The sequence below is a fragment of the Tupaia chinensis genome, unplaced genomic scaffold (genome assembly GCF_000334495.1).
Source record: "Tupaia chinensis unplaced genomic scaffold, TupChi_1.0 Scaffold146140_1, whole genome shotgun sequence".
In the NCBI taxonomy this organism is placed as follows: Eukaryota; Metazoa; Chordata; class Mammalia; order Scandentia; family Tupaiidae; genus Tupaia; species Tupaia belangeri.
This window is the reverse complement of record NW_006205995.1, coordinates 823,251-836,261: the sequence shown is the minus strand read 5'-3', so window position 1 is coordinate 836,261 and position 13,011 is coordinate 823,251. Positions and strand designations below refer to the sequence as shown.

The window sequence follows — 13,011 nt, the reverse complement described above, 5'->3', positions numbered from 1 at the left end:
GAGAACTTTATTTAATTCATAGAACAATGTAGGCTGTCTAATAGGTGCATAAATGTAAACAATACTTTAAAGTTGAGGAAAAGGAAATTTAACTACTCTTCTCATCCTTACTTGAAAGACAACTCTGGATTTCTCCAGGAGGTAAGTTCTCATGTTGGCGCCTATGATTTGATGTCTCTCGTCAAAACTGATTTCTGTGTACTTCCCAAACCGACTGCTGTTGTCGTTGCGGGTGGTCTTGGCATTGCCGACGGCCTGCAAAACACGGGACTCTCTAGGAGTAACATCACGAGAACTTTGCATCAAAACTACTGGAGCAGTTTTAAGTGAAATCCAGTCCTGTACACTGGGAAGTTTTCATTAGCAGGAGGAGGTCTGGGGCCAGGGAAGGAGAAGAGGAGTGTGAGGCTGACAGAGAACAGGCACGCCATGGGCCTGCGGTCAGGCTCTCCTCTACCCAGCTAGGAGAGGCCACACTGGATCAGGAAGAGCACTGGCTCTTCCTTCCCGTGGCCCTGGGTTCTGCCTTTGCTGTCTGTGTGATGCTGGAAAAGCTGCTCCTTCTCTCCAAGGCGGAATTTCTCTGTCTTTAATACGGGAATAATAAGCATCTTACTGCGGTGGACTGAAGGTTTGTAGACCGTCTCCCTCCCCCATTCCTTACACTGAAGTCCTCCTAACCTATCTGTTGGTATTTGAAGGTGGGCCTTTGGGCAGCTGTAGGTCATGAGGGAGGGCCCTCACCCCTGGACACTCAGTGCCTCCGTAAACGGGATCACCGAGAGCTCTCTCTTGCCATCGTGGGAGGGTACAGTGAGAAGATGTCGGTCTGTGGCCCTGACATAGGGCCCGACCTCTCACACCCTAACCTCCAGCACTGTGAGAAATAACTTTCTGTTGTTTGTAAGTCACCTGGTCTACGGTACTTTGTTAAACAGTCCAAGCTAAGACACTGACGGAGTTGGAGGACTAAATGAGACAACGTAAAGTACCTCCACTCATCCAGGCCCCAAATACCACAGATGCTCAATTCAAAGTTGACATCCAGGGGCCAGCAGGTGATGTGGTGGTTAAGGTGCTGGAGTTCCATCTGACCAACCGCAGTTCAAATCCCAGATCCAGTGGCTTGAAAATCACACCAGGCACATGTGCATGTTTACCCAAGATCCCAGGAAGACAATGGAGGAGAAAGGACTGTGGGGTGGCCATCCCCCTGGGGAGGGGATGACTTCTTACTTTCCCTCTGTCTGTCTCTACTCAATGAACACACACCTTATGGCAAAAATCTATTTAAAAAAAAAATAAATAAAAGATTGTGGGGCCAGAAGGTGGTATAGTAGTTAAGGCACTGGACTCCCACATGGTCAATAATAGTTCGAGTCCTGGACCTGGCAGCTCAAAAACAAACTGGGAGTATGTGTGTACATGCCCAGGAGAAGAATGGAGAGGGGGTTGTGGCCTGGCCATCCCCTCTGGCGGGTGGGGGGAAGCTTTCTCGCTTTCCCTTGCTCTCTCTCTGACTAGTACACATACCCTGTGGCAAAAATAAAACAGAGCAAAAAGACATCCTTCCTCCAGACCTTGCTCTCTCCTCACCCTTACTACTTTCCTACTCAAACTTTCTATTCAATAAAAACAAAACCCAAAAAACTGCGCTCTCTCTCGCATCCCTGCTACTCTCCGAGCATGATTTTTGCTTTTTGCCTCTGTTCTTGATTTCCGTCTCTCTCCACCCTGTGTGCTCCCTCCTGAACACCCTCTGTCTGCAAAGACCTGCTTCTACACCCACCCTGCAAGTCCTGCCCAGGGCGACATCATGCGTCAATTCAATAAAAACAAAACCCAAAAAACTGCGCTCTCTCTCGCATCCCTGCTACTCTCCGAGCATGATTTTTGCTTTTTGCCTCTGTTCTTGATTTCCGTCTCTCTCCACCCTGTGTGCTCCCTCCTGAACACCCTCTGTCTGCAAAGACCTGCTTCTACACCCACCCTGCAAGTCCTGCCCAGGGCGACATCATGCGTCAGTGAACACATAGGCACTACCAAATGTCATGTGCTCAGTTAGCGAAGGTGACCCAGACAGACATGGTCCTGCCTTCAGGAGCTCACATCCGGCGGGGGACAGCCCCTATCTAACCCCACAACACTACCCACTGGGCACTGCACTTGGTGCTTCTCCGCCACGGCTTTTCACCTGCGACCTTGAAATGTGACCGATGCTTCTGGCCCTGCCGTGCCTCCGGGCTGTAAACCTCACAGTGTTTACCAACTTCTTCCCCTCCCCCTTAGGTTTCTATTTCATTTTAAAACATGTACCAGCTTCTTCCCCTCCCCCTTAGGTTTCTATTTCATTTTAAAACATGCTTCTGAGGGCCGGCAGGTGGTGTGGTGGCTAAGGGCCTGGACTCTCACATAGCCAACCATGGTTCGAGTCCCACACCTGTGCTTGTGTTCTCTCTCTCTTTCTCTGGTCAAAATTGAAAAATAAAGACAATAAAGAAATAATTCTTTAAAAAAAAAACAAACATGCTTCTGTTACTACAGATTAGAGGAGTCTTAAACTTGGAGACTGGGTCTTACTCTTTCTTGTTCCTTTTTTTTTTTCCTAAAAGAATTATTATTTTTCAAACTTTGTTTATTTATTTAATTTTGACCAGAGGGCAGAGCAAGTGAGAGAGAGGGAAAGTGAGAGAGCAAGCTGCCAGCTCTGGGACTTGAACCGCAGTCGGCCACGTGGGAGTCCAGCGCCCTTAACCACCACGCCACCTGCCACCCCTCTTTCCTATTACTTGACGTACAGCCTATGCAAAGTAGGTGGCCTGATGAATATCCACTGAGGATTTTGATTTAAGAAAGCAGGAAGAGTTTAGTTCTTCTTATCTGCCAGGCTTCCAAATAAGTTCAAATCCACCCTTCTCCCACTGTGGGAGGCAGCCAGAGGTGGCTTTGGGGGCCCTCTCCTGTGCCTTTCCGATGCCCCTTCTCTGAGCAGTCATCTCACCCCTGGGCACTACCGTGGTTGGCCTCGCCCACCTCTGCCCCAGTCAGGGGTATGCTGGTAAACCGGCTCTTGGGGAGGGGAAGGAGGAAGAGCCTTGATAGGTGGCATGTGCTAGTTTGCAAAGCTCCTACCACTCCCACCACGACTGACTGAAGCTACCAAGGACGGCAATGCACTCGCGAAATCCCTCGGAATCTGACCACCAGCTCACAGACGCTGACGCCCCTTAGCTGGAGAACGAACGCCAGTGCACCAGTGAGGTCTGAGGTGAGGGCAGTCCCCCTGGGACCGCAGTGTAGACAGGGGACTTCTGGAATCCAGGGGCAGAATTTCTAGCCTGGCAAGAGGAGGGGAGAGAGAGTCTGGGAAGAGCGATCTCTGTTCCTACCTCCAGACTTCAAATCCCTCAGAGAACAGACGTCCCTCTGGCCTTTAAAGTGTGGGAAGTGAGTGAGTCAGGGACAGCGCACTCACCATGCCCATCTCCGGCCCCACCCCGCCCCTGCCATGCGCAGTGGCACGCACCTCCGTGATGGGATTGGACGCCAGGACCTTGTCCTCCACGTGAGCGTTGCTGCCCGACTTGCTGACGGTGGCGAAGTACCTCATGGCGTAGCGGGCAGACACGGTCTTGCCGGCCCCTGACTCCCCACTTACAATTATTGACTGGTTTCTATTGTTTCTAAAGCAAATAAATGAAAGGATTTTTTAACGTCGATTTCTCCTCATTAAAAAGGCAATATATGCTCATTGAGAAAACCACAGACAAGGTAGAAGAAGGGAAACTTTTGCTTCATCCCTCTAAGGAACTGTTTCCAACTTCGGTGGGTTTCCTTCTAGTCTTTTCTTCCCTGTGTGGTCAAGCAGAACGCACGATGTTGTTTCCCGCTGTGTGTACTCTGCTGTGGGTCCCGAAGACCAAGCCCAGGTTCCATTTTGACTCAGCTGACAGCTGTACTCATGGCTAAATGTACTACACCACAGGATAAAGAGCAAAATCGGAAAGAGCCCGTGGGTGAATTCCAGAGGAATTCCTCCCAGGAGCCCCTCTAGGATCACACAGGACGCACTCCACTCCTCCAGCAGTGGCCGTGACTGCGTGTGTGAAACACCATCTACCAGGGAAGCGCATCAGACACTGAGTGGCCGCCCTCTGCCGAGCACACACCCGAATTCTCGACTCCAAGGGAAAGCAGGTACTCAGCACAAATGCCAGTGTCTACATAAATATTTTAAACTTAGGTACAACAAGCCCCCTTTTAAAAAAAAAAAAATTACTGGATTTTATCATCATTATTATTATTTCTTAATTTGCTAGAGGGTGTGCATGCACCAGAGAGAGACAGAGAGAGAGAGTGAGTGAGAAAGCAAGCTGTCAGGTCTGGGACTCAAACTGTGGTCAGCCATGTGGGAGCCCAGCGCCTCAAACACCATGCCACCCGCAAACTCCCAATGAGGAAATAGTGGAAGCCCTTCTGAAATCCAGAGGCTGGCCATAGACCAACCTCTCCAGCAGGCCCCCACAGAGAGCAGTCTGGGGCCTGATGTCAGCTCCCTTCTACACATCCCACTGAAATACAAAAACATTTCAGAGACATTATTTTGAGAGCAATTATTCAAAATGTGCTTTGGAACATATGTGCTCTGTAAGCCAACCTGCTGTTGCATAATTAGAGCTTTTTTAAAATGGACTACACTTTTCACCATAAGATTAGATGGTGAAACCTTATCACAAAGCTGTTCTACATACCTAGCCCTGCTGTGTGCCAGGGGCCGGGTGAATACTTCATGCAGCATCTCATTCAAGCTTCACAACATCCTGACATATGTATCTATTTACAGTCGAGTAAAGTGGCCATTCAGAGCTAAAGTGACCTGACCCCAGGCACGGAGCACACGACCTCCCCTGAGACTGCTGGCCAGGTGTGGCCAGTGACTAGGTCCTGACTGATGAGCTGGGAGACATGCTTTGTGGGGTTTCTGGGAAATCTTCTCACCCTTTTCCTTCGGACAGGGTGTCACCTGGAATATGGAAGTGGCTGTGTACTACCTTGGCCCTGAGGAAGAGAGTCCCACCCCAGGGACAGAGGAGCCAGAGGGCACCAGGTCTCTGATAACTCAGAAGAGACAGCCTCACCCCGGACTGCCCATCAGACTTCTCTGCAGAGAGAGCCACACACTTCTGCCCTATTTAATTCACCGTTTCCCCCGATTATAAGCAGCGGAGCCAGGACTGGGTACCCCCTGAATGTCCGGCTCACAGAGGACACAGAGCCGAGCGAGACCAGTGCTGTCCTAGGGTTCCACGGCAAATAGCTAAAAGTACTGTACAACTCTCAGGAGACTGCTCTGTGTGAAAGTCCTTCTGCAAACTGTAAAGAGATCTCCTTCTCCATACTTTACGGAACACATGGAAGCCAAAAGGGAACAATAAGGAGAAAATAAGTGGCGTTTGGAGTCAAAAAAAATCTGAGCACGAGCTCCCACTCTGAGTTTTCCTTGCTGTGTGACCTTGGGCGATCATCCTCTGAAGCTCAGTTTACTGCCAGGCATCCAGCTCACTGCCTCTCCTGAGGGTGTCCAGGTGATGTAGGGGGTGCATGCCTGGTGCCTGGTTCATGGGCGGCTCTTCCTAAATGCTCACCAGCAAGACAAAAGCTCCACAAGGCTGTGCAAAAACCCAGCAGTGAAATTAGTGAACAGCGGATCTCCTGCAGCTAAGATCTGTGCTTGTCTGCACGAGGTCCTGCATCTTTGAATGGGGGAGGAAAAGAGTAGGATGACACACGATAGAGAGAAAGTTCCCATTCCTCCAACCAGACACGCTACAGGAGAAAAGTCTGCCATCCCAGGCTGGTGTCTGCGAGGAGGCACAAAAGCCAGGAATCACGGTCTCCACAGTCAGCTGCACAGAATGGTCACTTCCTCTTCACTCCGGGTAGTCTGTGCAGTGAAGTGCCCTCCCTGGCTGACTGCGGAGCCCTAGGGAGCTTCCCTTCACTGTGAGGGCCCAGCCAATGCACAGAGCTCTGGGGGAGCGAGAGGAAGCCCAGCCCACAGGAAGCTACCTGGCCATCTGCTTGTAGGCCTCTTCCGCCACGGCAAATATGTGCGGGTCCATGTCGCCCATGTTCTGCCCGCTGTAGGCATGAATGATGGCGTCTCCGTAGATCGGCAGCTGCTTGTAAGGATTCATGGCCACCAAAATGATTCCTGAGGGAGTAAAGTGCAGTTACAGGACTCTTTCTGCCCCTCGATTCAGGTTTTTTTTGAGAAATGCCAGTTCTGCCTTTTATTTAACTTTTTTTCCATAGCTGGGGCTGGCAGGTGGCGTGGTGGTTAAGGTGCTAGATTCCCCTATGGCTGAACATGGTTTTAGTCTTGGACCTGGTGGCTTGAAGATCATAACAAACAAACAAACAAACAAACAAATAAATGTTTAAAAACACAAAGCAAACAAACAAAAACCCTTTTCCCATGGCTTTAGGCAGGTCACTTAAATGCTCTGAATCTCGGTTCTTGGCCAATCATCTAGACCTCCAGGCTGTGCCAAGACTGGGTGAGATGGCGCACGGCAATGCCCCCAAACTGGGAGGCTCTAGCAATTTGCAGTGTAAATGTGACAATAATGTCACTGCCCACAGTGAGTAATACATGTACCAGGTCTGGCCAGCCACAGCAGCACACACTGGCCATCAGCGGGAGGCCACATGGGGGCCTGGATGAGATTACTGGCATGCCCTAAAGCTGAGCATGGTATGTGCCTGTGGCCCCAGCTAACTGGGAGGCTGAGGCAGGAGGGCCCCAAGTTCGCAGCCAGCGTGAGCAACGTAGCACAACCCTGTTTGTAAGAGCTGGGTAGGGAGGTGCTCCTGTGGTCCCCACTACTTGGGATATGAGACCCCGCTTAAACACATGTACCAGATCCAGTGAGAAACTCAAACACAAGCTTGGTCATGTCTATTTTCCTCAGTGGTCCAGTGTCAGTCTTTGTTTTTGTTTTTTTTTTTTTTTTTGGAGAGGTTTTCGCTATAGGGCACGTGTGCTCGCCAGACAGATAGACAGAGACATAGAAAGCGAGAAATCACCCCCCAGGGGGGATGGTTACACCGCAATCCCTTCTCCTCCATTCTCCTCTCGGGATCTTGGGCACGCATGCACACGCGCCTGGTGTGAGTTTTAAGCCACGGGGTCCTGGACGCGAACTGCAGTCGACTACGTGGGAGTCCAGCGACATAGCCATTACACTAACTGCTGGTTCCCGAAGTGTCAGTCCTTGTCGAAGGTTCTCCTTACCTAGACTCTTCTCTCTTTTTATAACAAAGTCTAGAAGCACAGCAAAAATATAAGTTAACACAAAACCAGGATGCTCTAGGCAGCAAGCGTGACAGCGCCAGCCCTGACTGACGTTCCAGAGCCCCGTCCTTACCACTGTAGGTGTAAATGAGTTTGGACTCCGCGAAGCGGATCCTGAGATTGTGGAGTACCGCGGGCTCATGGAGGTAGCTGAGGGCCGTGAGGTCATTCTCGCCCACGAGGATCTCAGGGTTCCGAAGTGGGGGCAGAGATTTTGGATCAATGGGATAATCCAGCTCCTGTGGACAGACAGATTTGAAATTCTAGAAATAAAGATTTTTGGTGTTTCTGTTGAGGCACTGTCCTTTGTCCCATCCACCTCCTACCAGAGTCATTGCAGACACTGAAAAACAAACCTATTCATAGCAGTGGGAAGATAATTGTCATGGCTGACCTTTTATTTGGGGGGGGGTGTGTTGTTGTTGTTGTTGTTGTTGTTTTTGCTATAGGGTGCTTGCGCTCGCCAGAAAGACAGAGAGAAACAGAGAGACAGAAAGTGAGAAATCACCCCCCAGGGAGGATGGCCACACTGCAATCCCCTCTCCTCCATTCTCTTCTCGGGATCTTGGGCACACATGCACATGCGTCTGGTGGGAGTTTAAGCCACTGGGTCCAGGACTTGAACCACGGTCAACTACATGGGAGTCCAGTGACATAGCCATTACACCAACTGCTGGTCCTATAGCTGACTTTTTATTTATTTATTTTAGCTATAGGGCATATGTGCTTGCCAGAAAGAGAAAGGGGGGAGGGAGAGAATGAGAAAGCACCCCCCCAGAGCTGCAATCCCTTCTCCTCCATTCTCCTCTCAGGATTTTGGGCACACATGCACACATGCCTGATGTGTTTTTCAAGCTGATGGAGCTGAGACTCGAACCATGCAGTCTACTATGTGGGATCCAGCCACTTTAACCATCACACCACCACTGGCCCCATAGCTGACTCTTGACTAATGAAAGGGCCGCAGCCAGGCTGAGTGCCCTGAGATGGCTCACCCTCCTCCTCTGGGCCTCACTGCTTTCATCTGTGAAGGGGGCTGGACCAGAGCAGGGTCCTCAGAGCCACAGAGGCCTTGGTGAGGGGTGACAGGGAAACTCCGTGAGCTACCCTGAATCCTACCACAGCGGCTCCACCTGAATGTAGATCGAATGTGGCGGCCATGGATGTTTTCACTTGGAAGCAGGATGCTGCTACCAAAATGACACGATGATGACCCTAGGTCTCTTTTAGCTCTGAGGATGTCGAACTTCTAATCAAAGTTGACAGACATGGTGGTGAGAAGTGTCTAAAGGAGCCGGGGGTGGGGTGGGTAGGGGGCTGTCCTGGTCCCTGGGGCAGATGAATCCTGTCTGCAGTCACACACGTGCCCAAGGACTCACGGCGCCCCCTGCAGGGCTGCCTGTTCCTGTCATTCTCAGCCGAGCTGAAGCTTTCCCAGGCTCGGCCCTTTTCTACCAGATGGAATCCAGAGCAGGTGCTCCTCAATCTGGCTGGGGCAACATTCCAATGAATCCATTGTGAACTGAAAATACCATAAATCGATGGGACCAGCAGATGGTGTAATGGTTACATTGCTGGACTCCCACATGGCCAACTGAGGTTTGAGTCCCAGACCTGGAGGCTTCAAGTTCACATCGGGTGCATGTGCGTGTGTGCCCAAAATCCTGAGAGAAGACTGGAGGAGAAGGGATTGTGGCATGGCCATCCCCCCAGGAGATGATTTCTCTCTGTCTCTCTCTGTTTCTCTAGCAAGTACACACACCCTATAGCAGAAAATCATCTTAAAAAAGAAGGTATTGTATATTAAAAATGCAGCAAATACACCTGCACCACCAAACATCACAGCTTAGCTCAGCGGTCCCCATCCTTTTTGGCACCAGGGATGGGGAGGGGGTGGAGGGTGGTTTATGAGAGTGCAAAACCTAGGTCTCTCTTATGTGCAATTTACACTAGGGTTTGCACTCCTATGAGAATCTAATACCTTGCTGATCTGACAGAAGCCGGACCTCAGGTGGTAAAGCGAGCAATGGGCAGTGGCTGGAAATACTGATGACACTTCCCCCGCCACTCACCTCCTGCTGTGTGGCCCCGGTCCTGACAGGCCACAGACTAGTACTGGTCCACGGTCTGGGGGTTAGGGATCCCTGGCCTAGCTTAACCTACCTTACATGTGCTCAGAACAGGCCTGGCAGGTGGTGTGGAGGTTAAGGCAGCTGGTCTCACATAGTCAACTTCATGGTTCCAGTCTTGGATCCAGTGACTTGAAAAACAGACTGAGCGCATGTGTGTGCCCATCTAAAATCCCAAGAGGAAAATGGAAGAGAAGAGATAGCAGCATGGCATCTCCCCTTGGGGGTGATTTCTCACTTTCTCTCTCTCTCCAGAGAGCACCCTATAGCAAACTAAAAAGAAAAAAGAAAGTGCTCAGAACACTCACATTAGCTGGCAATTGGGCAAAAGGACCGAACACAAAGCCTATTTTACAATCGTGTTGACTATCTCACATAATTTGTTAAATACTGTACTGAAAGTGACAACAGAATGGGACTACAGGTACTCACATTACAGTTTCTGCTAATCGTAAACGTGAAAAATCCTAACCCAAACCATCGTTCAGCCAGGGGCCGTCTGCGTTCCTAAAGTAGCTGTCTGAGCAAAGGTAAGGTCGGCATCTTTGTGGCAGGGGTACCACAGGCCGCTGGGCCTGCAAGTGTCAGGGCACTCTGGCTCCAGCATTCTCCCTTCACAACTGGGGGACATGAAGCCCAGAGAGGTAAAGCAACTTGAGGAAGGTCACCCAGCAAGCTTGTTTCCCTTCCACCTTCCCAGACTGCCTTTCCAGAGCACTGCCAGCTTCCTTTTGATCTCTGATCCTGGAGGTGGCAAGTGCCACCTCTTAGTAAGTGCTACTGTGCAAACCCCAGGATCCTGGAGGTGGCAAGTGCCACCTCTTAGTGGGTGCCACTGTGCAAACCCCAGGCCAGCACTGACTGTTTCATTTAACCCCCAACACTGCCTTCCATGGAGGGCGTGATTACCCCACGTAACAGACACTGAGAAAGATAGAGCTCGTCATCCTAGGTCACGCATCAGCACGGGCCTGGGCTCGCTCTATCACGGTGCCTCCTGTGATGCCAACCACGGTTTTGTGGGTTGGTTGGGCAGATTTTGTCTAAGGTGAACAGCTCGGAGTGACCTGAGCCAGCTAGATGCAGGTCCTCGCAGCTGCTCCCGCCCCGTGGTTACCAGAGCTACTCCATTTGTGGACCTGCCCCCAGCCAGAAGACTGCCATTCTACACACTCTTATTTTCAGAATAAAATCAAGGAAAAAAATGCTTCTATGTGATGTTTACTTTCCCTGTTTGAGTTTTTCTGGTTTTGGTTTCTACATTATTTTGCCAGAGGGCATGTGCTCTAGCAGAGCGAGAAAAGCGTCCTCCCGTGGTACATGGCCAGGCCGCAGCTCTCCTCCTTCCATCTCTCCATCCCATCAGGATCTGGGGCACACGTGCACATGGGCCCAGCATGTTTTTGAAGCTGTCAGGGCTGGGATCTGAACCATGGTTGGCCATGTGGGATCCGACCCCCTTAACAGACTTCACAGGGACAGTCACCCTGTTTTCTGTGTTAAGTCAACAACCCTCAATCTAGTTCAGTTATTTGTATTATGTGTGAGAGACACAAAGAGAGGAAAAGAGAGAGAGAAGGAGAGAGACAGACTGTCTTTGGGGAAGGGGGGAAATGTGAAGGGCAGCAGATTGACAGGTGGAGGTGACAGTTTCCAACAGCCGGCAGGCTTTGTCCTTCGTGGAGGAGACAATGGGTTGAGCTCAAGGGCAGCCAGGCTGCCTGCCCCCTCTCCCGCCCCTCCTTGGCCCTCCTGGGCAGCTCAGGGCCTACAGCCTTCTGACTGCACTACGAGACAATCTGCCACTGCAACTGCTGCCTTGAGGGTTTTCTCCCCAGCAAGGTCATCCAGTCCCTAATCAGAACCTCGACTGTACACAGGCGGTACTCAACAGAAGCTGCAGGGGCCACTGACGGGAAAGGGGCGGCCCAAGGGGAGCAGCAGCATTCTCTCACGGGCCGCCTCGCGTCTGCACTGCACACACGGACCGTCTCACCGACCTTCGGCAGCCCGCAATGATGCGCCTTGTTATCTCCCTTTCCATTTAAGGGAACCGAAGGGCTACTGTCCCAGACTCAGTGAGTGGCCATGCCAAGAGGATGGGCCCTTAACTGCTGTTTGTCTCCCTGCCCGGGATCTCAGGAAATGGCTTCCAGCCCAGCATGGTCTGATGGGAAACACTGCATCCTGTCTGTAAACGGGCCATTTTCGTCCATGCTAAACTCCAGCATTGCATATACAGAGGACCTTGCCCGCACGGCCTTGTGCATCCAGACAGCACAAATCCTCTGTCCAGTTCTATGTAAACGGGCCATTTTCGTCCATGCTAAACTGCAGCATTGCATATGCAGAGGACCTTGCCCGCATGGCCTTGTGCATCCAGACAGCACAAGTCCTCTGTCCAGTTCTGACTGCACACCTTCCTAGAGCTCCTCAACCTTATATTTCTTTTTATTTATTTATTTTAATTTGCTACAGGGCACATATACTTGAGAGAGAAAGAGAGAACCCCCATGGGGGATGACCATACCACAATCCCTTCTCCATTCTCCTTCCTCTCAGGATTTTGGGTACGCACACACATGCCCAGCATATTTCTCCAGCCACCAGGTGCAGGACTCGGACCACTCTATCAGCCCTGTAGGATCCAGCCACCTTACCCACTGCGCCACTGGCTGGTCCAGAACCTTCTGTATGTCTATACATTCATAGTCTGGCTTCCTCTCCCCAGTCTCCACTGACACCTCCTCCTCCTTTCTTCCTCTCCCCCTCTTGCTCTTCCCATCTGTGTTTTTTCTGCATCAGCTGAAGCCTCAGGCTCACTCGCCTCCAGTGTCTCATCTGTGCCCAGTCTCGCTGTGAGACCGTGACGCCACAGGGCTGACCACCGCTCTGGCTCCTCTCGGGCATGCAGCACACAGCACGGAGTAGGTTACGGTGTCTGCAGCCAGGCCATGGAGGGCGCGAGCTGCCTGCAGTATAGGGCAGCACGCGGCTGGTGGAAGGGGAGTAGGAGAGCACAAACCCATGGGAGGAGCCATATGGGCTATGACACCAGCGCCCACTTACCATCTGCCCCCAGCCCCCAAGCGCCTCAGTTACCCCTTCGTACACACCATCACCGTGACCAGCAGGGACCCTCACCGTGCCATCTTCCAGCAGGAGGCGCAGGGCTTTGTCACCGACTCTGTAGTCCCTTGCTATTTCAGCAGACTTCCAAACCTCTTCAGGATCGGGAATCCAGACCCTGTTGAACTGACCAATGGAATAAAACAGGTTTAATGTCAGTATTGTCAGGGAAAAAAAAAAAATACAGGCCATCAGATGATCAGACACAAGAAGGTTCCCTCTGATCACCAGGTCAGATCCTTCGTTAGCAATACTCTCACCTGACTTTTGCTTATGATGTAACCTTCTATGAGTCTGCATGATGTTAGGCTTAGCTGCTTCACTTTACAGGGCATGGAATTCCCAGAGCCTCCCAGATACACCTTGAAAACTGAAGGCCTGGGGGGGGGGCGGAAA

General features: G+C 51.2%; 1 protein-coding gene across 1 annotated transcript in view; it reads right to left on the bottom strand.

The window, feature by feature from the left end:
• MYO5C (myosin VC) overlaps window positions 1-12,950 on the bottom strand; it is a 95,119-nt gene extending 82,169 nt beyond the window's left edge. Inside the window, exons 1-6 of the mRNA XM_006168784.3 lie at window positions 12,876-12,950; window positions 12,631-12,741; window positions 7,431-7,596; window positions 6,070-6,214; window positions 3,527-3,683; window positions 112-255 (exon numbers count right to left, since the gene is read on the bottom strand). Of these exons, the coding sequence (XP_006168846.1) occupies window positions 112-255; window positions 3,527-3,683; window positions 6,070-6,214; window positions 7,431-7,596; window positions 12,631-12,741; window positions 12,876-12,950 (798 nt within the window). The remainder of the gene's footprint in view (window positions 1-111; window positions 256-3,526; window positions 3,684-6,069; window positions 6,215-7,430; window positions 7,597-12,630; window positions 12,742-12,875) is intronic.
• Between the last annotated feature and the right edge of the window lie 61 nt (window positions 12,951-13,011).